Below are 26,123 nucleotides of genomic sequence, written 5' to 3' on the forward strand. Positions count from 1 at the left end.
TACTGGCAAGGACACTCCCTCAAGGATGCTGTGGTGCTGTAGGACTGTGCACAGATGTGTGTGTGTGTGTGTGTGTGTGTGTGTGTGTGTGTGTGTTTTCGCCACGCCTCAGGTGGGACTGAGTGCAAGAGCTGGCACAGGCAGTGTGTCCTCTGTGGGGATGGATATGCAAGTGTTCCAGGAGTGGTGGGAGAGAAAACAAAGGGAGAGGTCATGGTGGGACAGAGCTCAGGCTTCTGGCTTCCTGAAGTGGGTAGGATCTGGGCAGCTGGCTGGCAGAAACCCTGGCAAGGTCTTCTTCATCTTTCATGCTCTTCTGTCTCACCCTCAGGGTTCCTGCACCTTCCAGGGACCATGCATCAGTCCTATTGACCCAGGACTAGGGGCCTGTGGGGTGAGTAGGGTGCGAAGTATGCCGAGGCTTTCAGGGTCAGGGAACAGGGTGGGGTCGCTTTCCTGGGCCCCACAATGCCTGCCTCACAGCCCCCTCCTCCTGCAAGGGCCCTGTTGCTAGGAAACGGATAGAGGAGCCAGAATGAGGCAGCTTGAGAGGCTGGAGGCTGGACTCATGACAGGAAATGGCCTTGATCCCCCTCTGCAGGGAATCTCCAGGTGCAGGCTCAATGCCCTCACACGTTCACAAACATGTGCTGCTTTACAGATCTGTATCACAAAACACACACACACACTAGAGAGAAAGAGAGAAGCACAGATACTTTCACACAGAGCTTTGTACAGTCATAGTTACACAGACCTGCATGGACACAGACTCACACACATACAGATGCACACATAATCACTTGCCTACCAAACTCATAGACACGCATACACATAGCCAAATACATGTACAGACATGAACACATTTTTATTTTATTTTTTAGTTTTTAAAGACAGGATTTCTCTTCATAACTGCCGTGGATGTCCTGGATCTCACTTTGTAGACCAGGCTGGCCTTGAACTCACGGAGATCCGCCTGCCTCTGCCTTCCGAGAGCTAAAGGCGTGTGCCACCACTGCCCGGTCACATTATGTGTTTTTTTTTGTTTTGTTTTGTTTTGTTTTGTTTTGTTTTTGTTTGTTTGTTTTTTGCACATTATGTTTTTTGAGATGAGCTCCCATGTATTCCAGGCTCACCTGACACTTGATATGTAGCTAAAAATGGCCTTGAATTTCTGGTCTTTCTGCTTCTATCTCCTAAGTGCTCGGTGAGTGTATGCAGCACTGGGAATTGAACCCAAGGCTCCATGCATGCTAGGCAAGCACTCTATCAACTGAGCTACGTCCCAAGATCAGCATCAGCACATTCTTCTCCACACAGAGACATTCCCCAGGAACTGCATACACACCCCACAAACACATGTTTAGAGACACACAAAGACACTGAGGGGAGAAGAAACACCATAAAGGAGTCACAGATAGAATGCATCAAAGCAACAGGAGTCAAAAGTGCATAAACTGAGCCCTGCCAGAGACTGGAGACATGGCTCAGGGGTTAAGAGCACTGGCTGCTCTTCCAGAGGACCTGAGTTCAATTCCCAGCTCACAACTGTTGGTAACTCCAAGATCTGACACTCTCACACAGACATACATGCAGGCAAAACACCAATGCATATAAATTAAATACAAATTTAAGAAAGACTGGCCGGGCAGTGGTGGCACATGCCTCTAATCCCAACACTCGGGAGGCAGAGGCAGGTGGACCTCTGTGAGTTCAAGGCCAGCTTGGTCTACAGAGCGAGATCCAGGACAGGCACCAAAGCTACACAGAGAAATCCTGTCTCGGGGAGGAGGGAGGGGGGGAATTTAAGAAAGACTAGGAGGCAGACCAAAGGTGGACCTTACTCAGGAAGACCCCAATTTGTGCAAATGTTTGTGCATGCCAGACCACCCTGAATGAGACCTGTCCCCATCCTACAGCAGGGCACCTGGAATGGGCTGTGTGTTCTGCAAGAAGTTAGAGCCTGCATCCAAGGAGGATGTTGGCATGGAAGGTGACTTCAGGAACCAAGGGGCTGAAGAACGCTATTATCCTGACCCCACTCAAGGCCACGGCCGGTTGCAGAACTTCTCTCCTCAGCCCACCAGCCCAGCTTTCCTTAATGTTGGCAACATGAGGAGCATCTCAGGTGGGTCTCTAGGGCTGGAGACAGCTGCAGCCTGGGTTCTGGGAAAAACTAAGGGAAGCTGAGATTCCGACTTGTCCTTAGAAACCTCTAGAATGAATAGGAGATGCAGCCCTATTTTCTTTTTTTTTTTTTTTTTTTAAAGATTTATTTATTTACTATGTATACAATGTTCTGTCTGCACACATCCCTGCAGGCCAGAAGAGGGCACCAGATCTCATTACAGATGGTTGTGAGCCACCATGTGGTTGCTGGGAATTGAACTCAGGACCTCTGGAAGAACAAGCAGTGCTCTTAACCTCTGAGCCATCTCTCCAGCCCCTCAGCAGCCCTATTTTCTAGTTCATAGCAGCTAAGTCAGGAGCCCAGTTTGGGTCTTTTTCTGTTCCCAGTGTTAATTGCAAGTAGCAAAGAGAACCCTTCCATTTGGAAGACTGAGGCAGGATCATCATGAGTTTCAGGGGCTCTGTTTCAAAAGCAACACACACACACACACAGGCTTCTATCTTCTTAAGTATCACTTCAGAAGGTGAGACATTTTTTTTTTAAGATTTATTTATTTATTATGTACACAGAAGAGGGCGCCAGCTCTCATTACAGATGGTTGTGAGCCACCATGTGGGTGCTGGGAATTGAACTCAGGATCTCTGTAAGAGCAGTCATTGCTCTTAACCTCTGAGCCATCTCTCCAGCCCCAAGACATCCTCTTGATGGGGAAGAGGAAGAAAGAGCAACATAGGAACTTTCTAGGGTGATGAGGTTATTTTTCCTGGACCTAATGGGGCAAGCTGTGAAGCCCAAATCAGAAATCCCACTAGTCCCTGAAACTCCTTTGGGAAGCTAGACACTATGATGATGGGGAGGTCCTGTCCAGTGCCTGGTTGGGGAACTGGATTCCACGGGCGCAGCCCCCTTGGTTCCCTACTCTATGTCCTACTCTGCTGAGCAGCTCTGACTCCGCAGGGACTGGAGTGACCACGTTCGTCGCCCTGTATGACTATGAGGCCAGGACAAGGGATGACCTTACCTTCACCAAAGGCGAGAAGTTCCACATCCTGAACAATACGTAAGTGATTGAACTACCTAGCTGAGGGCGTGGCCTGGGCTGTAAGCGACTGAACTGCCTGGGGGGCGTGGCCTGGGCTCCAAGTGGACTGCCTAGGGGAGGGCGTGGCCTGGGCTGTAAGTGACTGGGCTGCCTAGGGGCGTGACTGGGCTATAAGTGACAGGGCTGCCTAGGGGGGCGTGGCCTGGGCTGTAAGTGACTGGGCTGCCTAGCTGAGGGTGTAGCCTGGGCTGGGAGCAAGTTCCAGAGAGGAGTAGTAACCTCTGACCCCTGTCCAGAAAGCTCCAGCTTGGGGGGGGGGGGGGACACACATATACATGCCAATAAAAGTCCTGGATGAGGGCTGGAGTGTAACTCACAGTAGAGGACTGGCCTTGCCTATGGGCCTTGGGTTCCATCTAAAGCACTGCAAACAAATGACAATAACAAAGAAAACACTGATTGCTCCCTACCGTGCAGGGAGAGGGAAGGTGAAGGGCTTGGGATACAAGCAGAACACTGAACTTGGTCCCCAGGGTAGTAGTGATTAAGGAAGGCTTCCTGGGGCTGGAGAGATGGCTCAGAGGTTAAGAGCACTGCTTGCTCTTCAAAGGTCCTGAGTTCAATTCCCAGCAACCACATGGTGGCTCACAACCATCTGTAATGAGATCTGGTGCCCTCTTCTGGCCTGCGGGGATATGTGCAGACAGAACATTGTATACATAATAAATAAATAAATCTAAAAAAATAAATAAATAAAATAAGGAAGGCTTCCTGGAGATTTTTAAACGGAGACTAGAAAAATAAGTAGACAATGAAGGAAGATGTGAGGGAGAGGGAAAAAGACTTAACGGTTATTTCTAGAACGCACCAAGTGGTTGCACGTGTAAATCATAATGAAGGAGGTTCAAGGCCGGGAGGGTAACTCAGCTGGTAAGAGGTGCCTGCCACCAAGCCTGACCTTGGGAGTTTGACCCCCCCACATGGTAGAAGGAGAAAATTGGCTCCTGTAAGTTGTCTTTTGGCCTCCACACACTAAATACATGCAAAAACTAACTTTAAAAAAAAAAGAGGCTGGGCGATTTTGGCACACGCCTTTAATCCCAGCACTAGGGAGGCAGAGGCAGATGAATCTTTGAGTTCGAGGGCAGCCTGGTCTCCAGAGCAAGTTCCAGGACAGCCAGAAAAAAGGGAAGGAAGGAAGAAAGGACAGGAGGGAGGGAAGGAGGGAGGGTGAGCAGCAGGGCTGGAAGTGTGGCTCGGGGACAGAGTGTGGGAACACATAAATATTTGTCAAAGGAGGAATGAAATCACGTCCAAGAACAATCCAGGAACAAAATGCACCTGAGGTAACAGGCCCTCTGCCTTTTTTCCTGGAGCCTCTCTTCACAGTCCCCAAAGCATTGTTCACCGTGCGTCACCCCTTTGACCGTGTCCCCGACTGTAGGGTGAGACTTTAGATTTGATTCCCAGTGAAGAGGAGGAGGAGGAGGGAGAGGAGGAGGAATACAGTTTAGAAGAGAAAGCAGAAGTTGGAGGCGTAGGCAGGTCAGAATCCAGAGGCCTTCAAAGCTCTGTTGGAAAGCCTGAATTTTATCCGGAAGGAAATCTGTAGCCATGGGGAGTTCCCAGTAGGGAGGGAATCTGGTCAGCTCCACTGTGGCCGCTCAAGGGAGGAACCAGAGGAAGAAGCCTAGGAATCCTCGAACAGTCCTTTTTCGGGTGAGAACAGCTAGGGCAGCTGCAGTGGGTGGAGGACGGGCAGACTAACGCTCTCTGAGCGGGGAGGGGTCGGAGGTGAGGAGTGGCAGAGCCACTCTGCAGCTGAGGTGGCTCTGCCTGGACCCCTGCTGACTACCCGTGTTCTGTGTCTACAGTGAAGGGGACTGGTGGGAGGCTCGGTCGCTGAGCTCCGGACACACTGGCTACATTCCCAGCAACTACGTGGCCCCTGTGGATTCCATCCAGGCTGAAGAGTGAGTGAGTGGGGTTGGGCCAGCCCTGTAGAGAAAATGCTAGCGTCTAGCTTCCAAGGCCATCTCTCAGGAAATGCCTGCCTCGCTCTGAGCCTGTCTCCTCATTTACAATGTTATAAGGTTATTGTAGAGCCAAAAGAAGATGACAGCCAGCTGTGGTGCCGCAGGCCTTTAATCCCCGCACTTGGGAGACAGAGGCAGGATCTCTGTGAGTTCTAGGCTAGCCTGGTCTACAAAGTGAGTTTCAGGGACCAGGACAGCCAGGGCTACTAGAGAAACCCTGTCTTGAAAACCCACAAAAAAAAAAAAAAAAAAAAAAAAAAGCGGAAGATGTCAATGATTATGGTAACCGTAGATAACGCCGGACAGCAGGTGCTGTGTTCTGTAACTGAAGGGTTTCTGTGTGATCAAGTAAGAAACGCTATTGTTTATTTTACAAATGAGGAAGCTGGCCAGGTGTGGAGATGCACATCTTTAATCCTAGCACGTGGGAGGGAGAGGCAGGTGGATCTCTCTGAGTTTGAGGTTAGCCTAGATTACACAGTGAGTTCCAGGCCAGCTACATAGTGAGACTTTGTCTCAATTAAAAAAAAAAAAAAATGGGGAAGTTGAGGTATAGAGAGAATGAATATCCTGCTCAAGTTTTCATAGCTGGTAAGGTGTGGAGCTGGTGTGTGAACCCAGCTAGACACACACCATGTGCCACCCAGTATACACCTTGCCTATCTGTAACAGTGACATCATGTCAAAAATCAGACCTGTCTGTCTGTCTGTCTATCTATCTATCTATTTTAGCAGAGAGAGTGTAGATTTAAAGGAAAAGTCAAAGAACTTCTGAGAGTAGGAGGTATGCCCAGGGATGCCTACCCATGAATTTTCAAACCTATAAGGGGCAGAAACTAGAGAGATGGCCCCGTGGCCAACGGTGCTTACTGTCCTTCCAGGGTCTGGAGTTTGGTCCCCAGCACCCAAGACAGGCAGCTCACAACCATTGATAACTAGAACTCTAGGGGATCTAGACACACACACACACACACACACACACACACACACACTCACTCACTCATGAGTGCATGCCCAGCAAATACTCACACAGACATACACACACATACACATAATAATAACATTATAATAATAGGTTTTTTTAGAACCTAAAAAGTGGAACTGGGGCACTGGGGATGTATGAAGCTCACTTGGTAGAGTGTTTGGAGTGTTTGTCTAGCAGGCATGAGGCCTTGGATCTGATTTTCCAGCACCATACCAAAAGTCAACCACGAGGGCACTTGTCTATAACCCCAGACTTTGGGAATAAAGTCAGGAGAATCAGAAGTTCAAGGTCATCCTTGATGTAGTAAGTTTGAGGCCAGCCTGTAAGAAATGAGATTCTGTCTCAAACAAAACAAATAACCCACAAAAACAAAGCAAAACAGGATTGGAGAGACGGCTCAGCAGTTAAGAGCACTGGACCTAGATTCAATTTCCAGCATCCACACGGTGACTTACAACTGTACCAGGAGACCTGACACCCTCTTTTGGCCTCTGCAGGCACCAGGCATATATGTGGTGCATGGACATCCATGCAGGCAAAATACTCATACACATAAAGTTAAATTAAGTCTAAAAAAAAGCTGGTAGAACTGGAGGTACAGTTCAGTGGCAGAGTACATATTTAGTATGAAAAAGGCTTGCAAGGGAACAATACTTACAGTTAGTTTTATTAAGTTGACAGAGAGGTGCTGGAGTGTAGCTTAACATGTGTAAGGCCCCAGATTCCATCTTCAGTCTTCTCCCCCATCCCCCCCCCCAAAAAAAAAGCTGTGCTTGGGATGTGTCCCATACACTTGTGAAAAAAAATGACGGAAGAGACTTTGAAGAACTAGGCTGTGCATGGTGGCACATGCCTGTAATCCCAGCATTTGTAGTGAATTTGAGGATAGCCTGGGCTACTTGAGACTCTATCTCCAAAAAAACCCAATCCAAAACCAGGATGGGAGTCCTCAGAACTTGGAGGTCGGTTTGTAGTTGGACTGTGGGGAGTGAGAGGAATTTGGGGATGATCCAGTATCTTTTGAAGAAGCAAGTGAAGTGTGGTGCCAGCTGCTAAAACGGGGAGTGGGGGGCACAGGTGCAGGTAGAGATGCAGGTGGGTTCCATAGGGGTGGCAGAAGCTGCCAGAAGCTAGACCAGGCTGTGCTGTGCGTGAGATGTGTCTGACCATGCCACTACAGTATCCCAGAGGAAGGGGCACCTGCTCCTAATTGTCACCGAGACCGTCACTTGTCTGTAGCCCTGGCAGATGGCAGACCTGTGCTGGTGGAACTGGGACTCACCTGAGTAGACAATTAAAGCTGCTCAGTAGGATGAGGGGAAGGAGAGAGAGAGAGAGAGAGAGAGAGAGAGAGAGAGAGAGAGAGAGAGGCATAGAGAGGTCCTAGGATCCGGCTCTGGGGGTGACCCCTTGGAGAAGAAAGAGCCCCTGGAGAAGTGAGAAAATCAGGCCAGGCCAATGCAGAACATTCAGGACTGGAGGGAAAATTCCTGAAAACAGGAGAGGGCTGTCTGAGGCCACCCTCATTCTTGGCAATGGGATGACCTTCATAAGGAATCTTGTCTCATGGGGAGTAAAAGCAGCCCTGACAGCAGAGTCCAGGAAGGAGGAAGAAGCCGGGTGTTGGTGGCGCACGCCTTTAATCCCAGCACTTGGGAGGCAGAGGCAGGCAGATCTCTGTGAGTTTGAGGCCAGCCTGGACTACAGAGTGAGTTCCAGGAAAGGTGCAAAGCTACACAGAGAAACCCTGTCTTGAAAAACAAAACAAAACAAAACAAAAAAAAAAAAAAAAAAAAAAAAAAGAAGAGGAGGAAGAATTGACCCAAGAGGGAACAATGTGGGTCTAAGTGAAGGCAAGGTGAGAAGTCAGGGCCAAACGTGCAGAAGATGCTTTAGCAGGTAAAAGCCCTTGCTGACAACCTGAGTTTGATCTCCAGAACCCACAGGGTGAAAGGAAAAAGCCAGAGTGCACAGATTTTCCTCTGACTTTCATTCCTTTGTTATAGCATTTATGCATACATGTGCACATGCATATGCACACACAAAATACATACATAAAACACAATACATTTTTTGTTAAAAAAAAAAAAGTAGGGGGTGATAGCGATGGTTCAGCAGTTAAGAGCACCTGCTACTCTTCCAGAAGACCAGGGTTCGATTCCTAGCACCCACATGATGACTCACAACCCTCATTAACTCCAGTTCTAGGGATTCTGATGCCCCCTTCTGGCCTCTATGGACACTTGCACTCACATGCCTGTACACACACAGTAATTCAACTGTGCTGGGATTAAAGGCGTGCGCCACCACCTCCCGGTTCATAAATAAATCTTTAAAACACAACAACAACATGGCCTCAGAGCTTCCCCCTAGGAAGGAAGAAGGTATGTGTGTTTAGAGTTTGACAGATGGACGGTTTTAGGGGGTTGTTCATGGGGTGATGTGGGGCTTCTTGAGCAGAGGGACATGGGCAAGTCCAGAGCATAAGTGGGATGAGGCCATTGTGGAGAGGGTGTCAGGAAGCATGAAGGAAGGAGGGGTAATGAGGCCAAGGTCCAGGGGTTAGGGTACATGCTGTGTCCATAGCTTGAGCAGCATGCTAATGTCTAACGTGCTCAAAGCACGTCTTGATTAAGAGCACAGGCCTAGAGTAGACAACTTGAGTTTTGGAGTCACATTATGGCCTCGGGCAGGTTGCTCAACCACTAAGTAGTTAGTTTAGTTTTCTCATCTGTCTTAGGAGTTTCAACATGGCACCTCCCTCCGAACACTATTAGTGGGCACATTTATGTGCAGGGTCCATGTCTACCACAAAAAGAGTGCTCAGCCTATTAAAGTTTGGTTTTTGCTTTGTTTTTTGAGACAGGGTTTCTCTGTGTAGCTTTGGATCCTGTCCTGGAACTCACTCTGTAGCCCAGGCTGGCCTCGAACTCACAGAGATCCGCCTGGCTCTGCCTCGCGAGTGCTGGGGTTAAAGGCGTGCGCCACCACCGCCTGGCTATGAGGTTTGGTTTTTAGTTTGAAGCAGGTCTTGTTACGTAGCTCGGGCTGCGTCACACTCAGGATGACTTCCTCCTCGGTGCTGACTTACTTTGTGGACCCTTAAGGAAGTTACTAATGCCGTGGCTGTGGGTGGAGGGGGCTCCTGAGGCCTTCAATCACTTCTCCTTGCTGTCTGCCCTCCTAGGCACACCATTTGCCAAGGGCTCTTCCCAGGTTTGCCTGTACGCAGGTAGAGACTGACCATGCCAGCGTTCCCAGATGTTCCCATCTCCCTTAGTTTGAAACTTTCTATTGAATCCATGTGGCCCAGTCACTTTAGAAATAAGGTGAGATCACAACGGAGTCACCACGGAGTCTTTTACAGCATGTGTGGTCACTTCAGCCCCCCATTCCACCCCTGCGTACGTGCACAGCTGGGTCGGGGCTACAGTTCAGTCACAGAAAACATGAGTGGGGGGAAGAATGCGGGGCTAGGGTGGAGCAGGGGTCTGGATGATCATCTGTGTGATGGGAAAGAGCTAGGGTGGGTGAGGACTTCAGGCAGTCCACATCAGCTAGCCTGGGGGGGAAGTCAGTTCCCTTCTGAGCCTTGAGTTCCTCCTTTGTAAAGTGCCTTGTGAAGAGTTCTAGAGAGATGAGTTAAGGGCCCTCTGGCAATGACCATAAGGTCGTTGAGGACTGGGTTCTACCAATTTGATTGTTTGAGACAGGGTCTCACTATGTAGCCTTGGCTGGCTTAGAATATCTGCCTGCCTGTGCCCTCCCGAGTGCTGGGATTACACACTTTTTTTTTAAAGGTAGGGTCTCACTATGTAGCCCTGGCTGGCCTAGAACTTGCTATATTTTAATTTTAATTCAAGAGATACCAGTGGGTAGAGAGGAGAATCCTGGTCTTTTTAGGCATCTACTATATGTACCAGACACTTTTCCATTTCCCTTCTCTGTGATCCTTATACCATAATGCAAATTATAACAGCCCATTTCTCAGGTAAGGAAACTGAGGCTTGTGACTTCCCAGGAAGATGAACAGGGGTTTGAAGAGAATGTGCTTGATTCTGCTGCCTTTCCTAACAGGTGGTACTTTGGGAAGATCAGTAGGAAGGATGCAGAAAGGCAACTTCTCTCAGCTGGTAACCCTCAGGGGGCCTTTCTCATTCGGGAGAGTGAGACAACCAAAGGTACGTTGGTACTCCACGCCATCAGCCATCAAGGTCAGTGGGGCAGTACTTGGGTCAGGGCTAAGGGGCAGAGCTAAAGTGGGCTCTGGGAATTGCCCTTGGGACCTCTTCCTGCTGTTAGTCCAAGGACTAAGTGACCCTTCCCACACAGGTGCCTACTCCCTGTCCATCCGTGACTGGGACCAGAACAGAGGCGATCACGTGAAGCATTATAAGATCCGAAAGCTGGACACAGGCGGCTACTACATCACCACACGGGCCCAGTTCGAATCCGTGCAGGACCTGGTGCGGCACTACACGGGTGAGCTGCTCAACGTGACCAAGTGTTGTCACGATGGAGAGACTGCCGTCTAGAGGAGGAAATGCTCTCCCAAAGCAGTACTGGCTGGGCCCAGTGTGCACGTCTCCAGGCCAGGATCATGTTCTGTGTGGATACTGGGGAAACTGAGGCCCCAAGTGGCAGTGACGAAGAGGCAGTGCCCCCTAATGTTCCAATAGGGCCAGTTCCTTTCTTCCAGACCTAAGCCAGTGGGAATTTAAAGAAAAAACCAACAACTTACGTTTTATTTATTTGGGGGGAGAGGTTTGTGAATGCATGCATGCCAGAGAGTGGGTGTGGAGGGCACAGGACAACTTGTGGAACTTGGTTCTCTTCTTCAACCAAGTGGGTCCTGGAGATGAAACACAGATCATCAGGTCTGGCTGCCGACACTTGTCTGATGAGCCATCTTGTTGGCTCCAGTCTATGGAAACTTGGTGGAGACTTTGTCGTTCTCTCTCTCTCTCTCTCTCTCTCTCTCTCTCTCTCTCTCTCTCTCTCTCTCTCTCTCCCCTCTCTCTCCCCTGTGTGAAGTCAGAGGACAACTTGAAGTCAGTCCTTTCCTTCCACCATAAATATGGTCTCAGAGATCAAGCTTGGCTGATGGGCTTGCTGGCAGACACCTTTATCTGCTGAGCTCCCTCGCTGGCCCTGTTGTATTTACTAGGCAGTCACCATCATAGGCTCTAAGCCAGTGGTTCTCAACCTTCCTAACGCTGGGACCTTTTAATACAGGTCCTCATGTTGTGGTGACCCCCAATCATAAAATCATTTCCGTGGCTACTTTATAACTGTCATTTTGCTACTGTTGTGAATCATAATGTAAATGTCTGATTCACAACTCCTGTGAAAGGGTCATTTAACCCCTCCCCCGAAGGGGTTGCGACCCACAGGTTGAGAACCGCTGCTCTAAGCAGCGGGCCGTCGAAGCTGGTCTGAACTTTGAGGGGAACTTCTGGTTGTTGGGTGCTACTTGGATGCCAGGGACAAGGCAGAAGGAGAGGTCCCCTGGTCTGCCGTGGCCCTTGCCCAGGCAGGGACAGTGGCCACATGAAATGAGTGACACACAGACAAGCAGAAGCCAATGATTCTGAACTGACCAGGAGGCAGCGTGGACCTGACCAGATGGAGGCCTGGTTGTGGGATTCAGCAACGGTGCTCAACCCAGGTCTAAAACCCACGTTTGGAGCCCAGGCAACATCATTGCTTGTTTCTGTGACTGGTTTGTCCCAGGGAAAGGTCCATGGCAGGAATGGGCTGCATGTCCACAATTTTGCCTCAGAACCTTACCTCCATCTTCACCTGCCAGAACCAGTTCTTATCCTTGAAGGCCTTGCCAGAGGCCACCTACTAGGAATAGCCATGAAGTTCCCACAGGGATCATCTCTCCTTCTGTATGCCATCCTCTTCCTTAGGCACCAACAAGATTGCCTACTCAGAGGCCTGAATTACCTTCTCTCCCGATGTGACCTAAACTATGAAACTTTACTTTAAAAACATTTTGTTTTTGTTTTTGTTTTTTAAATCCTGCCTTGTGAAGGATTTAAAACTGTAAACCAACTACTTTTGTTTCTTGGATTTTTTTTTAACACTGTAGCCTAGGCTGACACCGAACTCATTACAATCCTCCTTCCTCAACCTACTGAGTGCTGGAATTACAGGCATGAACCACCACGTTCCACTAGGGCCTGGTTATTTATAGCTACGCTTGAGGTCTGATGCTGGGTTGTGTTAGGGGTGAGTATCATAGCCTCCATCTGTGACCCTTTCCATCTGCCCTTCTTCCAGAAGTGAATGATGGTCTGTGCTACTTGCTTACGGCACCCTGTACCACCATGAAGCCCCAGACGCTGGGCCTGGCCAAGGATGCCTGGGAGATCGACCGTAGCTCCATAACGCTTGAACGAAGGCTGGGCACCGGCTGCTTTGGAGATGTGTGGCTGGGTAGGAAGATCTCAGGAGCCCGGGGCTGGGGGCTGGGACAAGGGGCAGGGCTGGCAGAGAGCCAGGCTTGACAGAATGCGGCCGCTGAGCAGGCACGTGGAACTGCAACACAAAGGTGGCCGTGAAGACCCTGAAGCCGGGCACCATGTCTCCTAAGGCCTTCCTGGAGGAGGCACAGATCATGAAGCTGCTGAGGCATGACAAGCTGGTGCAGCTGTACGCGGTGGTGTCCGAGGAACCCATTTATATTGTGACAGAGTTTATGAGCCACGGTGAGTAGCTGAGTAGGAGGTGCGGGTGGGTGGGGCCCGGGCCACCACCGGTGAAGGTACTAGAAACAGTAGGTATTATTTCCAGGGAGAGACTGGGATACACAAATCCTTCTGAGGGCTAATGTGGGGATGGGGCCAGGTCAGGAGGCGGGGCCTGTGACAGGGGACAGAGTTTTCTCTTGCTTGAAGGTTAGCCCACTAACAGATCCATGCGAGCAAACCAGAGCAGGATCTGGGATAAGGGAGGACCTAGGGAGGAGTCTAAATGGGGCGTGTCCATGGGTTCGGAGGTGGAGACAGAACCAGAGGGTGGATCTAGATGAGAAAGCAGGAAGGGTGGCTGAGCCAGGCTAGATTAGCAGGACAGGGGCAAGACCAAAGTAGAGAAGGCATGCTGGGAGTAGGGACCTGCTGCTGACTTCCGGCTGCTTCTCCCTAGGTAGCTTGCTGGATTTTCTAAAGGATCGAGGAGGCCAGAACTTGAGGCTGCCCCATCTAGTGGACATGGCCGCCCAGGTAAACTAGGCCAGCAGGCTTCATCTCCCAGACCTCTTAGCCAATTATCCTCTCAGAAACCCCATGTGCCTTCACACACCTAAAACTACGGCACCTCAAGGCACCTCGCCCGCCTTATGAGGCCTGAGGCAGGAAGATGCTGTTGATTGTCTCCCCATGTGCCCTGGGCTGGGGCGGGTTGGGGGAAGGGTTCCGACAGGCGACTCCCACACACCCCTCAGGTCCAATCACGGTGTGGTGAGTCCCTGTTGCTCCTGCCTCTCACTTCCTTCCCTCCCCCTCCTAGGTAGCTGAGGGCATGGCCTACATGGAGCGCATGAACTACATCCACCGAGACCTGAGAGCCGCCAACATCCTGGTCGGGGAGCAGTTAGTTTGCAAGATCGCGGACTTCGGGCTGGCTCGCCTCATAGAGGATAATGAATACAACCCCCGCCAAGGTGACCAGCCTCACCCTACCTCCCTAGAGATCAAATGCTCCAAGGGGTTGCCATGTACCCCACTTAGTCAGAAACCCTTCTCCGCCCCTGATGATCCCAGACACCCCCATCCTGATGTAAATCAGACGTAGTTCTGAGTTCCTATCCCAGTTCAAGCATTTGCTACCACGCGTCTTGAGTTCCCTAATTTCTGTGGTTTGCCATTTCTGATCAAATGAAAATACTTAGACAACAGTAAATCAGTAAGTATTTACCAGCTACTGACTAAGTCCCAGGCCCTTCTATAAGTCTTAAACAGAAGACAATAGAGTATAATACTGCCAGGTCTGTGGCCAGAACGCCTCGTGTGGCTCCCAGACACTTGTTGGTTGTGTGAGCTGGGCAAGGAACTTATTCGGCCTCTTCTTTTCCTCACTGGTAAGACGAGGTCTAAGGCAGGGCTCAATGTGTTAACAATGCAGGCAGATTGCCTAAAACAATACTGGGGCCTGGAGGGTGGGGTGGGGTGGATACAACTTGGTGCTTAGGGGCAAGCGAGGCTGAGTTTGCTCCCAGTACCATAAAACCCAAACAAAGACAAACAAAACTGGGCCCAGAACTTAGTAAAGGCTAGAGACATTCTAATGTCTTGTCATGAGAAGCATAACCCAGCACTGTACTAGACACACAGTAGGTGCTGACTACGTGGACAGCGGGTCTTCTCTGCTGTGCACAGAGACTTCTATGCTCAGGGCCCCCAAGATGCCTAATCCTAAAGTCCTCATTCTCTTAATCTAGCAGTTTTCATGGACACCCCCCACACACACACACCTCATAATCTTGCCTTCTTCCCCCATCTCTCCAGGGACCAAGTTCCCCATCAAGTGGACAGCTCCAGAGGCTGCCCTCTTTGGTAGATTCACTGTCAAGTCGGATGTGTGGTCCTTTGGGATTCTGCTCACTGAACTGATCACCAAGGGCCGAGTTCCTTACCCAGGTGAGCTGGGGGCTGAGGGTCTGGTCACGGGGAAGGGCCTTCTCCACCCCTGCTCTTGCGCTGGCTGACAGAGCCCCACCTCTTAGGCATGAACAACCGGGAAGTATTGGAACAAGTAGAGCATGGCTACCACATGCCGTGCCCTCCAGGCTGCCCAGCATCCCTGTATGAAGCCATGGAGCAGACCTGGCGTCTGGATCCGGAGGAGAGGCCCACCTTTGAGTACCTGCAGTCTTTCCTGGAAGACTATTTTATCTCCACAGAACCACAGTACCAGCCTGGAGACCAGACTTAGCCTGGCTGGACATCAGTGACCCTCTGGGAGTATCTTCTTGCCCTTGCCAGTCCCCAGGGTTCTCTAAGTCCCAGTCCCTCCAGACTTGGAATCCTGTGGAATCCGAGAAGGCCAGATGCTCTGAAGCCATTTTACAGATGGGGCAAATGGAGGCTAGGCGCTCATCTCTTACCTTCTCTGACCCCAAGTGATCTGTCTTCCCTTCCTACCTATGCCCCACCCAAAAAATCTAGGGCACCCCACTCATTTTACAGATGGAGTGAATGGATGCTCGGAACTCATCTCTCACACACTCTGACCCCAGGCACCATTTTTCCTGTCCCACCAGGCTCCTCCATGCTGTTAGCCTCTTTCTTCCATCTCCTAAAAATATTCACACTTTGTCTAGTTATTTATAAAATTGTATTTCCCTTCCTTCACTTATCTCTTATTCCTGCTTTCCTACCTCCTGTCAGCCTGCTCCAGTCCAGGCCCTAAGAATTTAATTACTGCTCTTGGTTCTCTTGGATTTCTCCAGGTTCCAAGAGCAGGGGACATCTTTGCTTGACTGTCTTCCTGCAGACTGGATGCTCTGGTCCAGGCCCAGGTCTGAGGGAGAGAGTTGATGAAGGCTCACCACCTCTCTGTGTAATGTGTTTATTCATTATGTAAGTCAGAACAATGATGATGTGAACTTTGAGCCATGAAAATTCCCTGAGCCATCTTTGGGGAGGGATGGTACTCCACAGGAGGTAAACAGGATAGATTTGGCTATTGAGGGGCAGGTGGTAAGGAGTTCCCTCTTGCCTACTAAGTTCAAGGTACCCAGTGCATGGACTTTCAGAACACCCCAAAGTCCCACTGATCATCCACAGGTCAGTTTACCATGAGTTGAGAAAAACAGAGAACAGGCAATTGGAAGTAGATGAATGTGGCTTTGAATCTGTGTACAGTTAATTCCTTACCTGATGTCAGCCAATTTCCCGCCCATCACAGGCACACTGGGACATTGTCTTAGTTAGGTTTTGGGATTTTGTTTGTTTTTGTTTTTTCGAGACAGGGTTTCTCTGTGTAGTTTTGATTCCTGTCATGGGTCTCCCTCTGTAGACCAGGCTGGCCTCGACTAACTCGCAGAGATCCACCTGGCTCTGCCTCCTGAGTGCTGGGATTAAAGGCATGTGCCACCACTGCCCAGCTTAGTTAAAGTTTTTATTGCTGTGAAGAGACATCATGACCACAACTCTTACAAATAAAAACATTTAATTGGGGTGGCTTGCTTACAGTTTCAGAGGTTTAGTCTGTTTTCACAGTGGTGGCATGTAGGCAAATGTGGTACTGGAGAAGTAGCTGAGAGTCCTATATCTTGCAGGCAACAGGAAGTCAACTGAGACACTGGGCAGTATCCTGAGCATAGGAAACCTCAAAGCCCACCCCCACAGTGACAAATTTCCTCCAACAAAGCCACACCTTCTAATAGTGCCATTCCCTGTGAGATTATAGAGACCCACTACATTCAGACCACCACAGTCTTAGGTTTTCCACAGCAGAGGCATGGAGAAGAATACAACAGACCCTCTGTAGCTGTCAGGTTCTCCAAAAACAGGACATGGGAGGAGGGAAGAGACCTAGCTCATGGGACCTCACTGGAGGAGTTCTTCCCCACCCCAGGGAGCTTTTGGAGACCTTTGAAAGTATCTTTATTTATTATAGTGACTGGGAGGACCTATTAGCTGGGATCAGGGATAGTAAACAACCTTTTTTTTTTTTTTTTTTGAGACAAGGTTTCAGATAGAGTAAATGGATTCAAATGGAGTAAAAACAGGGTTCACTGTGTAGCCCTGGTTGTCCTGGAGCTTGCTCTGTAGACCAGGCTGGCCTTGAACTCAGAGATCTGCCTGCCTCTGCCTCCTAAGTACAATAGCAAAGAATGGCACCACCTCTTAAGTCCTCCTCGGAGAACCTGGCAGCTGAATGCCTCTATTTGGAAACCAGGAGAGCAGGAACTATGGATTCCCACCTCTCTCGTCAGGCACTCAGACTGGCCCTCTGACTTACTAATGGGGTAGAGGAGGAAAGAGTCCAGGAGTTGGAGCCATTGCTGTACTAGGCAATTACTAAGAGTTGACTCTGATGGACCCTTCACTGAGCAGGACCCTGGGCACATAAAAACACCTTAGTCCCAGCACCTGGGAGGCAGAAGCAAGCGGATGTCCATGTTTGAGGCCAGCCTAGTCTACATAGAGAATTCCAGGACAGTCAGGGATACATAGTGAGACCCTGCCTCAAACAAACAAACAAACAAACAAACATGCCTGCTGAACATCAGATGTGTTTTGCCTCGATTCCCCCAATGTAATCTAACGCTGAGACTGTTTTCTATGATTAGTTCCACTGGATAAGAAAACCGAGGCCCAGGGGTTACATGATATGCCTGGATCACTTGTTGTACGTGGCAGAGCTGATCTTATACAAAGCCCTTGGTCTCTTCACCAGACTCTATTACCACTGGGCTTTCAAAAGGGTGTGTATCCTCTGTGTGTGTGTGTGTGTGCGCGCGCGCGCGCGCGCTCTAGCTATTGGCAGAAAGATTCCTTAGAAACTCCCGCCAAGCTGGGGGTCTAAAGGAAAGGGGGCAAGATGGCATTAACTGAGACTTCCCTGTGACCAAGTCTGTGTTGAGGGTTGTTGAATGGAATCAAAGGATGGAGAGAATCCAGGTGGCTGCTGAGAGGCGTGTCACAGGATGGTAGCCTTAGCTCTGCAGACAAACTCTCAGGTACCAAGGCTTCTTGAGGCCACAGTCTCCTAATCAACCGAATTCACAGGAGCCCGACGTACAAGCCAGAAGGTAGCATGGAGTAAACAGTTAAGAACACAGGTCTGGAGCTGTACTTCCTGCTGTGACCTCTGCCTCTACCACTTACTGGCTATGGGATGCTATGCAAGTTTTTAATTCTCTTAAGCCGTAAAATGTTGAATACAAGTCATTTACAGAATGTTAACTCCATGCCAGATGTCCTGCTAAGGGCATGCTGACATTTCAACCCCGCATAACCTAGGAAAACAGGAGGCTGTTCTAATAACCTGAGGCACTGTGAGGTAAACCATACCCCCCACCCACTTTGGAGATAGACTTTCTCTATGTTGCCAGGTTTCTCATAAGCATATACCATCATGCCCTGCCTAAGTCAAATTTTCGAAGGTGTCCAGCACATAAGCCGTGGATCAGGGGCTGAGACCAAGTCTCTGGCCCCAGATTTAGCGCTCAGCCTCCACAACCCTTTCCTGGAACCAGGATATTCTTGTCTGCCTCCTGGGGCTCTGCCTGCTGCCTGTGTGGTTTCAGTAAAGGCCCAGCAGTGCGGTGAACCATCTGGAGTTCGCCAGGCCCCTTGCTGCTCTTCAGCAGACCAGAGCTTCCCTGTGTCTCCAGGTTCCCCATCATTCCCTCCAGAGCAGCTGGATGAACCTCCTCGGCACCCCCATTTTAGTACCGCCTTCTGTTCCCTCCAGATAGAGCACAATGCAATTGATTAGCCCACTGCTCTCGCCATTTCAATCACATCCTCTCGCCCTGCCTCCCCGAGATTACAGGGGGGTCACCTTGATTGCAGCTTGCACCGTTCACAAAACTCTTCAGTCGTTTACAAAAACCATCTCTCGCCTCATTCACTCCCCCACCTGGCTCTTCTCCTCCGTGATGTGTGGATTTTACTGGCTTAAGACTTAAGGAGGGCAATTTTATTTCCAAGTTCATGCTGGGGGAGGGCACCTAATTGACTGATGCGGGGTGTTTCATTTGCATGGTCTAATTTGATCCTTGCACGAGGCTCTGCAGCAATGTGAGATTATAAGCATTTACAAAAAAAAAAGAAGGCTCTGACGCTCACCCAAGGTCATACAGGAAGACGATGGAGTCCGGTTTGAACTTGTGCATCCCACTCTCACATCCCTTTGATAGAGCTGCATGACAAAATCTAATCCTGACCCAGGGAGGCTATGGGTGTAGATATGGACCCGGAGTGTCGCCAATACACACTGCCGATTGCCCTCTATTGGGACTAGAGAAATGGCTCAGTGGTTAAGAGGTCCTGGGTTCAATACCCAGCACCCATATCTGGAGGCCCACAGCTGCCTGGAGCTCCAGTTTCAGGGGATTCAATGTCCTCTGGCACCTGCACTCACATGTGAACATTAACTCATGCAGGTGTACGCATATACACATAAGTAAAAAATAATAAATAAATAAACAAACAAAAGCCCCAACCTAGCCATTTGTTAATTTTCTATACACCCGTTTTTGTGCTGTTTTGTTTGTAGTTTTTGATGGGTTTGGTTCTCTTTGTTGTTGGTGGTTTTGAGATGGACATGGTCTATGTAGTCCAGGCTGGCCTTTAACTCAAAATCCCCCTGTTGCTGCTTCTCCAGAGCTGGGATTACAGGCATCTGCCAACCTGTTGGGCTATTTTGCATTCATTTAGTGTTCTCTCCATTAGGCTGGTCTTGTCCAGGAGGCAAGACAGCAAACAATTTCAACATGTAGCAGCAAGGCCAGTGTAGATGCCTGGGGAGATTTCTCGGAGTATGTGAAATAAATCGGCCAGATGAAATAACAGAGTGAGGTGATCCTGTGCAAAGGCCCAGAAAGAAGAACCTGTGCAAAGGCCCAGAGGCACAGCAAAGGGAGGCTTATTCGGACAAACACAAACAACTACGTAGGAGATGGCTGAGGGTGTAGATGAAGCCAGCAGAGTACGGATGGCAGGTCAGAACAGGAGAAGCAGGAAATCAAGAAATCATCTGGGAGTCCAGGGCACATTTGAGGAGACTTTCCTGAGTCTCACTGTCCAGGGCACATTTGAGGAGACTTTCCTGAGTCTCACTGCCCCCAAACTGAGCTGGATGACTCCCCTGTCCACTCCTGTGGGTGCTTCCCTCCCTCTGTCCCACCCACCCCACGCACATGGCCAGGATGGCCCCGTGGTGATGCTTGCCCCCCACCTAGTGGAAACTCTGAGAACTACATCAAAAAAATGAAGGAAACTTTTTTTTTTTTTTAATCTGAGTGGGATGCTGGGGTGTCAGGTTCCAATTCCCATTCTCAAGGTACACAAAATTTAATGGTAACAGGGTTCAGAGGAAAGATAGAGAAAATGATAGTCTAAGGTGTGTCGGCGAACAGGGGAAGATCCAAACTCAATTGGGCAGGAATTTTTCTTTTTCTTTTTTCCAAGACAGGCTTTCACTATGTAGGTCTATCCCAGAACTCACTCTGTAGACCAGGCTGGCCTCAAACCCACAGACACCCACCTGCCTCTGCCTCCGGAGTGCTGGGATTAAAGGTGTGCGCCGCTACCATAGGCTTGGAGACGAGAAAACAAACCCAGCCAGCCAGGTGGAGCGCTATCAGGCCATCACTCTGAGACACAGGCAGGCTGCTCTCGGTGAGTTCTAGGCCAACCTGGAACTACATAAGCTATATAGTGAGACTGTCTAAAAACACCAACAAAACAAACACTGAAGACGAAGAACTGGAGCTGGAGAGATGGCGCAGCAGTTCAGAGCACTGGCTGCTCTTGCAGAGGTCCAGGTTTGGATTCTTTGCACCCACAAGGTGACTCACAAGCATGTGTTACTCCAGTTCCAGGGGATCCAATGGCCTCTTCTAACTTCCAGGGCACCAGGCATGTACTTGGTGCACATACAGCAGGCAAGCACTCACACACATAAAATTTTTTGAAATGCAAGTAAAAAGGGCGGGGTGGGTGGGAGTGACTAGACATGGTGATACATTCTAGCCCTTGAGGATTGTGAATTTGAGGTGAGCGTAAACTACATAAGGAGAGACCTTGTTTCATTAAGAAAGAGACAGAGAAGAAAAGGAGTGGGGAGGGGCAGTCTGCTGCAGCAAGCCTATGATTTCATCCCTTAGGAGGTGGAGGCAGGAGGATTGAGAATTCAAGGCAGGAGGATTGAGAATTCAAGATCATCCTTAGCTGCACAGTGAGTTTCAGGCTAGCCTGGGCTATTTGAAACCCTGTATCAAAGTACCCCACTTAAAAACATTTTTTTTTTCTTTTTTAAAGAAGCAAGAGACAGAATTAAGTGAACCTAGAGACAGTAGGAAATGAAAACTGCCCGGAAGTACATTACCTACATTAGGTAGGGTTGACTGGAGGGGACTTGGCTTTGCTGGGGGTTAGTGCCTAAAAATGAAGATGATGAGTTAGCTAGCGTCTGGTCAACCATACACTTGGCTGGGATTCTAACCCTGGAGCAACAGGAAGCAAGTAGAGAGGTTTTTTTGTTTTTTGTTTTGTTGTTTTTTTTTTATCATGTGTATATGTGTATATGTGTATTGTGCAAATGGGTGTGTACACAGACACATAGTGTCTGTGTTGCCAAAGGCATGCCACTCCCTGGAGCTCAAGTCACAGATGGAGGTGGACTGCGAGGTGGGTGCTGGGAATCGAACTCTGGTTCTTAAAAGAACAGCTGTAAACCTGTGAGCTATCCCTCTAGCCCCCTGTTTTGTTTTGCTTTTTTTTTTTTTTTTTTTAATTTATATTTTATGTATGAGTGCTCTGAATGTATACCTGTGTGCCAGAAGAGGGCATCAGATCCCATTACAGATGGTTGTGAGCCGCCATGTGGTCTCTGGGAATTGAACTCAGGACCTTTGGAAGAACAGCCAGTGTTCTTAAACACTGAGTTATCTCTCCAGCCTTTGTTTTGCTTTTGAAACAGGGTCTCACACCGTAGGTCAGGCTGGTTCGGTAGTTCAGGTTAGCCTCAAATTCACCTCCAGCCTCCTGAGCCCCGAGAGTACAGGCATGTTCAGCCACCGTTGAGTTTTGAGTGTGAGGGTAAACAAGGCCACATCCACTTTTCAGAAGAAAACCCTGGTGACCAGTGTGGAGGGATTTGACGGGAGGATATCCAGTCTGAACACACAGTACCACTCTAGGTCACACTCACAGGACATGAAGCCTTGACCAGGCCCGTGAACTCCACATACCGATATACTTGATAACACCTACAGACTTATCAGTGGTGTCCCAGGCTAAGCGCTCACAGAGGGACAACATCGTGCTGACCTACAGTCTGAGAGATAACTGAAAGTAAACCAAGGACACACACCTTTACCCCTGGACACAGGGAGAGAGCCGGGGACCTTGTCCACCCTGACGGGCACAGGAATTCACACACATGCAGTGTAGCTGCCAAGGGCCCTACCCTGCCCCCTCTGTCTTCTCCAGGTCCCTCACCACCTCTGGCAGGAACAAAGCTGACCTTTGCCCTGTGGCCTCTGGCCTCTCCTCCCACACCCCCTGCCCCAGAGGGAGGAGCTGTTTGAAGTCTGGGCTGCAGCTGGGGTTTCCTGTTGCCTGGAGGAATGTAGGAGGACTTGCACCGGGGAGGGAGGGGGGCTGGGCGCAGAAGGAGGGCTAATGGGGGGCCTGGGGGCCTGAGTCTCCACTGTGAGGGGGGCTTCCTGCTTCCCTGATCTCTTGGGCCCCACCTCTGGCTGCTCCATCCGAAGCAGGAGTAAAGCAGAGACCTAATGGCTCCAGTCCAGTGGGCTTCTTGTTCTCAGATCTGCAGCTCAGAGGCTCAGGAAAGTTCAGGAAAGCTTGTTAGCTTTCAGTTTCTTCTTGTATGGACTAGGCTGAATTGCTCTCTTGAATCCAGACCTCCCCTGAAGAAGCCCCAGAACCTCCATACTCAGAGAGGGGGCATCACTTTTTCTTCCCTTTCCATGAATCCCAGGGATTTGTCAATTATCGCATCCTTTTTATGACTCGATGATCTCTCCTGTACCTTGCCATTTTTCAAAGCATTTTTTTTTTCCAAGAGAGAGTCTCATGTACTCCAGGTCAGCTTCACATATCTCTATAGCTGAAGATGACCTCGAACTTCTGATCTTCCTGCATCCACCTCTCCTGTGCTGGGATTATAGATATATACCACTATCCCCAGTGTGGTTTGCAAATCACTTTGGCTTCTATATGTTATGTTAGTCTCAACCTGACTCTATTTCACTCATGGGGAACCTGAGCCTCTGACAAGAACACACAACAAATAACAGCAAGATCCGGTGTGTCTGGGTCCCAGTTTACAGGGCCTCTAAAACCTCAGGCCCCCACAGCTTTATCTGGACTTTCAGCATATTTGCTGGGGACTGAATAGACCAGGTTTTCTTCCACTGAAACAAAAGTGGTTGGAGGAAGCTGAGCCCAGAAAGAGAAGAGATGGAGACTCTTGGGAGACTCAGTTCTTTTCAGCTTGTGTTACCGACGCAGCAGATATGTAGACTGGGCACTAGGTGGCAGCAGCATCCCACAGAATATTTCATGTGTGCTGTTTGGGGGAACCCCCAACATACTTTGGAGAGGCTCCATTAAAAAAAAAAACTGCCCCCAAATTCCACGAAGACTCTGATGCATTTTGTTCCCAGTAATCTGCAACACTTTGGGGCTACCACCACGTCCTCAGAGCGGACACCTGCCGCAGCTTGAAGTGCAGGGGACACACCTGGAATACCCTACCTAGCTTCTGTGCCCTGTCACCACCTGCCTAGCATTCTTTCTCCCTCCTTCCATGCTTTCCCCAAACTCCAGTCAGTCCCATCTTTCCCGGGGCTCTCTACCTCCTGCAGTACTCCACCCCATCCTCTCCCTAAATTTAAGTCAAACAGTAAGGGTCTTCACATCCTGTAGCAGAGCCTCAGGGTGGTGAGGGTGTGTGAGGAATTAAAGATTGGGGGACCTGGGCTTCTTTCAGTCTCTTAAAGTCCACACTGTGCGGTGGGGGATGGTGAGGAGGGGGGCAGCTATGGCAAGACACCAAAAATGTCATCTATTTGTGATAACCTCAGGGTTGGGATTTGGGACTACAAAAGGGCCTCTAAAGTAACTATCGCTTTTATTGATAGCTGACCTTATCATAATCAATTCCCAGGGTTACTTTGTCTGTAAGAGAAGCTGCCCCTAGATAGAGGTCTCCCCAGTGGGTCACATGATGCCACATCAGTGGGTAGACTTTTTAGAACTGTTCACTTGTTTTCTGGGAAAATTCCAATTCTTCTATAGGAGGGCTTGTGGGGAGTGGGGGTACGGGGACGGTGGTGAGAATGTGCTGTGGTTAGCATGTTGTCCCCATCTATTTTCCATACATGTTGACTAGCTATGACCCTGAAAGACTGAAGACGACACGAGAAACAGGAGGACCAAGCATAAGGACATTGCCAGAGAAGCTTTGGGCATGGGACAAGATGGACTAAGCCAGCAGATACTGGGCAGAGGAATGTCAGCCACAGCCGCGAAGTTGGGATCAGCTCAGGACCAGTCAGCAGACATGTAGCGAAGCAGTGATCATGCGTTATTCATCTGCTTCTCCTGCAAACCTCAACAAACGCTTGAAGTGCCAAGTACACAGACACACGGAAAGGTCAGCCAGGAAGAGGGATATGGGGAATCGTCACTCTCTGTCACTGCCCAAGGGTTAAGTATGTGAGCTTTGGACTTAGCTAGACCCTGGAACCACCACTTTCTAATCGGGACACCTGGGCTTCAGAACTCCTGTATCTGTAACTGAAATAAGGTCTTCTAGGGTTGTTGCGAGGCTCAAGGGCTCCGTGGTGCCCGGGTGCTCGGTTAAATGGCAGCCGCGGCAATTCTCCTTTTAGGGCTGTCCAGCCACCTCCCTGGAGTAACAAAGCCTTCCTCAGCGGCGCACATTCCCATCTGTGGGGTAGACAAGGCAGGGGGCCCTGAGCCAGGGGCTGGAGAACAGATGTGACCTGAAGAGGAGGTAGGTGAAAGTGCTGAACCCAACCCCCACGCCGCAGCAGGAGCTGGAGAACTGTTGAATTCGGCTTACAAACAATTGTTTCGGGAGGAGGTATGGTATCTATGAGTTGTCCAGGATTTTTGAGCCCTCGTCGCCCTTGGACGACAACAAAAAGTAGGCGCTGGAGGAATTAAATCCAGGGCTGAGTTTGAAGGGAAGGGCCACTAAGTGCGGAGGAGGCTTTGGCGTTTCCAGAGCGGCTTTCTCGCCAGAAGCCTCTTCTGATAGGCAAAACGTCCCCAAATTGAGAGTGTCAGTTTTTTCTTCTCTCCACGGCCCCTCTCAACGTGTTTGAGACACCCCAGAAAGTCGCAGCCCTCTTGGCTCATCCTCTGATGCCCTATTCCACTCATTCCATTCTCAGACCCCGCCCCTGCGCTACCACCCGCAACCTCGGCGCAGCCAGAGCCCGGGGTAGGGGCGTCGGAACGCTGGGAATGTTCCTAACCCTTGAGGAGGATCAACAGTCCTAGATAAACCGAGACTCATCCCGGCCAGGGAGACTCAGGCACAGGGTCCGCTTCGGGCCGCGCCGTCGGAGCAGCGGGAGCGGCCCCGCCCGCCCAGCGCGCGGAGCGGCCGAGCGGGGACTACAAGTCCCGGCGTGCCCTGCGCGCGCTCCCCCCTGGGGTTCCGGATGGTGAGCAGCGAAGGTAAGGCGAGCTCGCAGAGGCAGCGGCGGCGGCGGTGGAGACGGAGAGAGGCAGGCAGGCAGGCAGGGCGAGGGCGAGAGACGGAGGGAGGGAGCGAGCGAGGCAGACCAGACAGACAGACAGGCGGGCGGGCGGGCAGAGCGAGCCACCCGCCAGGCTGCGCTCAGCCCCGCTCGCAGCGGAGAGAGCAGAAGGCAGGAGGAGGGAGGGGAGGAGGGAGGAGGGAGGGAGAGAGGGAATCCAGCTACCACCACCCAAAGCCAGCGTCTGCTTTCTGTCCTCATTTCCTTTTCCCACCCAGCTCGGAGAGCAGAGAAAGGCAGAGAGAGCGAGAAATAGAGACAGGCAGACAAACAGACAGACAGACAGACAGAGCGGGAGGGAGGAGGGCGGCGGAGGAGGAGCAGGAGGACTACGCGGGGCGCCTTCCCTCCCAGGTTTGCAATTGGGGGGGTTGGGGGCGGGGGTGTCCAGGGCTGTGAGAGTGTGTGCGCGGCTGGGGGAG

General features: G+C 50.2%; 1 protein-coding gene and 1 long non-coding RNA gene across 2 annotated transcripts in view; both read left to right on the forward strand.

Moving 5' to 3' along the window:
- The first annotated feature begins 282 nt into the window (after positions 1–282).
- On the forward strand, positions 283–16,850 carry Fgr (FGR proto-oncogene, Src family tyrosine kinase). Its single transcript, XM_059256158.1, has 12 exons — positions 283–394; positions 1,917–2,125; positions 3,086–3,188; positions 5,045–5,143; positions 10,269–10,372; positions 10,524–10,673; positions 12,480–12,635; positions 12,728–12,907; positions 13,347–13,423; positions 13,710–13,863; positions 14,708–14,839; positions 14,926–16,850. Exons 2-12 carry the CDS (start codon positions 1,930–1,932, stop codon positions 15,132–15,134), a joined length of 1,560 nt encoding a protein of 519 aa, XP_059112141.1. The 5' UTR covers positions 283–394; positions 1,917–1,929; the 3' UTR covers positions 15,135–16,850.
- An 8,803-nt stretch (positions 16,851–25,653) lies between these two features.
- Positions 25,654–26,123, forward strand: part of LOC131904134 (uncharacterized) — a 50,987-nt gene continuing 50,517 nt past the window's right edge. The window contains exon 1 of the long non-coding RNA XR_009377681.1: positions 25,654–26,055. This is a non-coding gene — a long non-coding RNA (uncharacterized LOC131904134). The remainder of the gene's footprint in view (positions 26,056–26,123) is intronic.

This window comes from Peromyscus eremicus, chromosome 2, assembly GCF_949786415.1.
Source record: "Peromyscus eremicus chromosome 2, PerEre_H2_v1, whole genome shotgun sequence".
NCBI lineage: Eukaryota > Metazoa > Chordata > Mammalia > Rodentia > Cricetidae > Peromyscus > Peromyscus eremicus.

What these genes read in the sequence shown, in the direction of transcription:
- Fgr (XM_059256158.1), top strand. Translation starts at nt 1,930, where the DNA reads ATGGGCTGTGTGTTCTGCAAGAAGTTAGAGCCTGCATCCAAGGAGGAT. An exon ending in CTTTGGAGATGTGTGGCTGG is followed by an intron (nt 12,636 to 12,727) that starts GTAGGAAGATCT and finishes GCCGCTGAGCAG; the next exon opens with GCACGTGGAACTGCAACACA. An exon ending in TGAATACAACCCCCGCCAAG is followed by an intron (nt 13,864 to 14,707) that starts GTGACCAGCCTC and finishes CCATCTCTCCAG; the next exon opens with GGACCAAGTTCCCCATCAAG.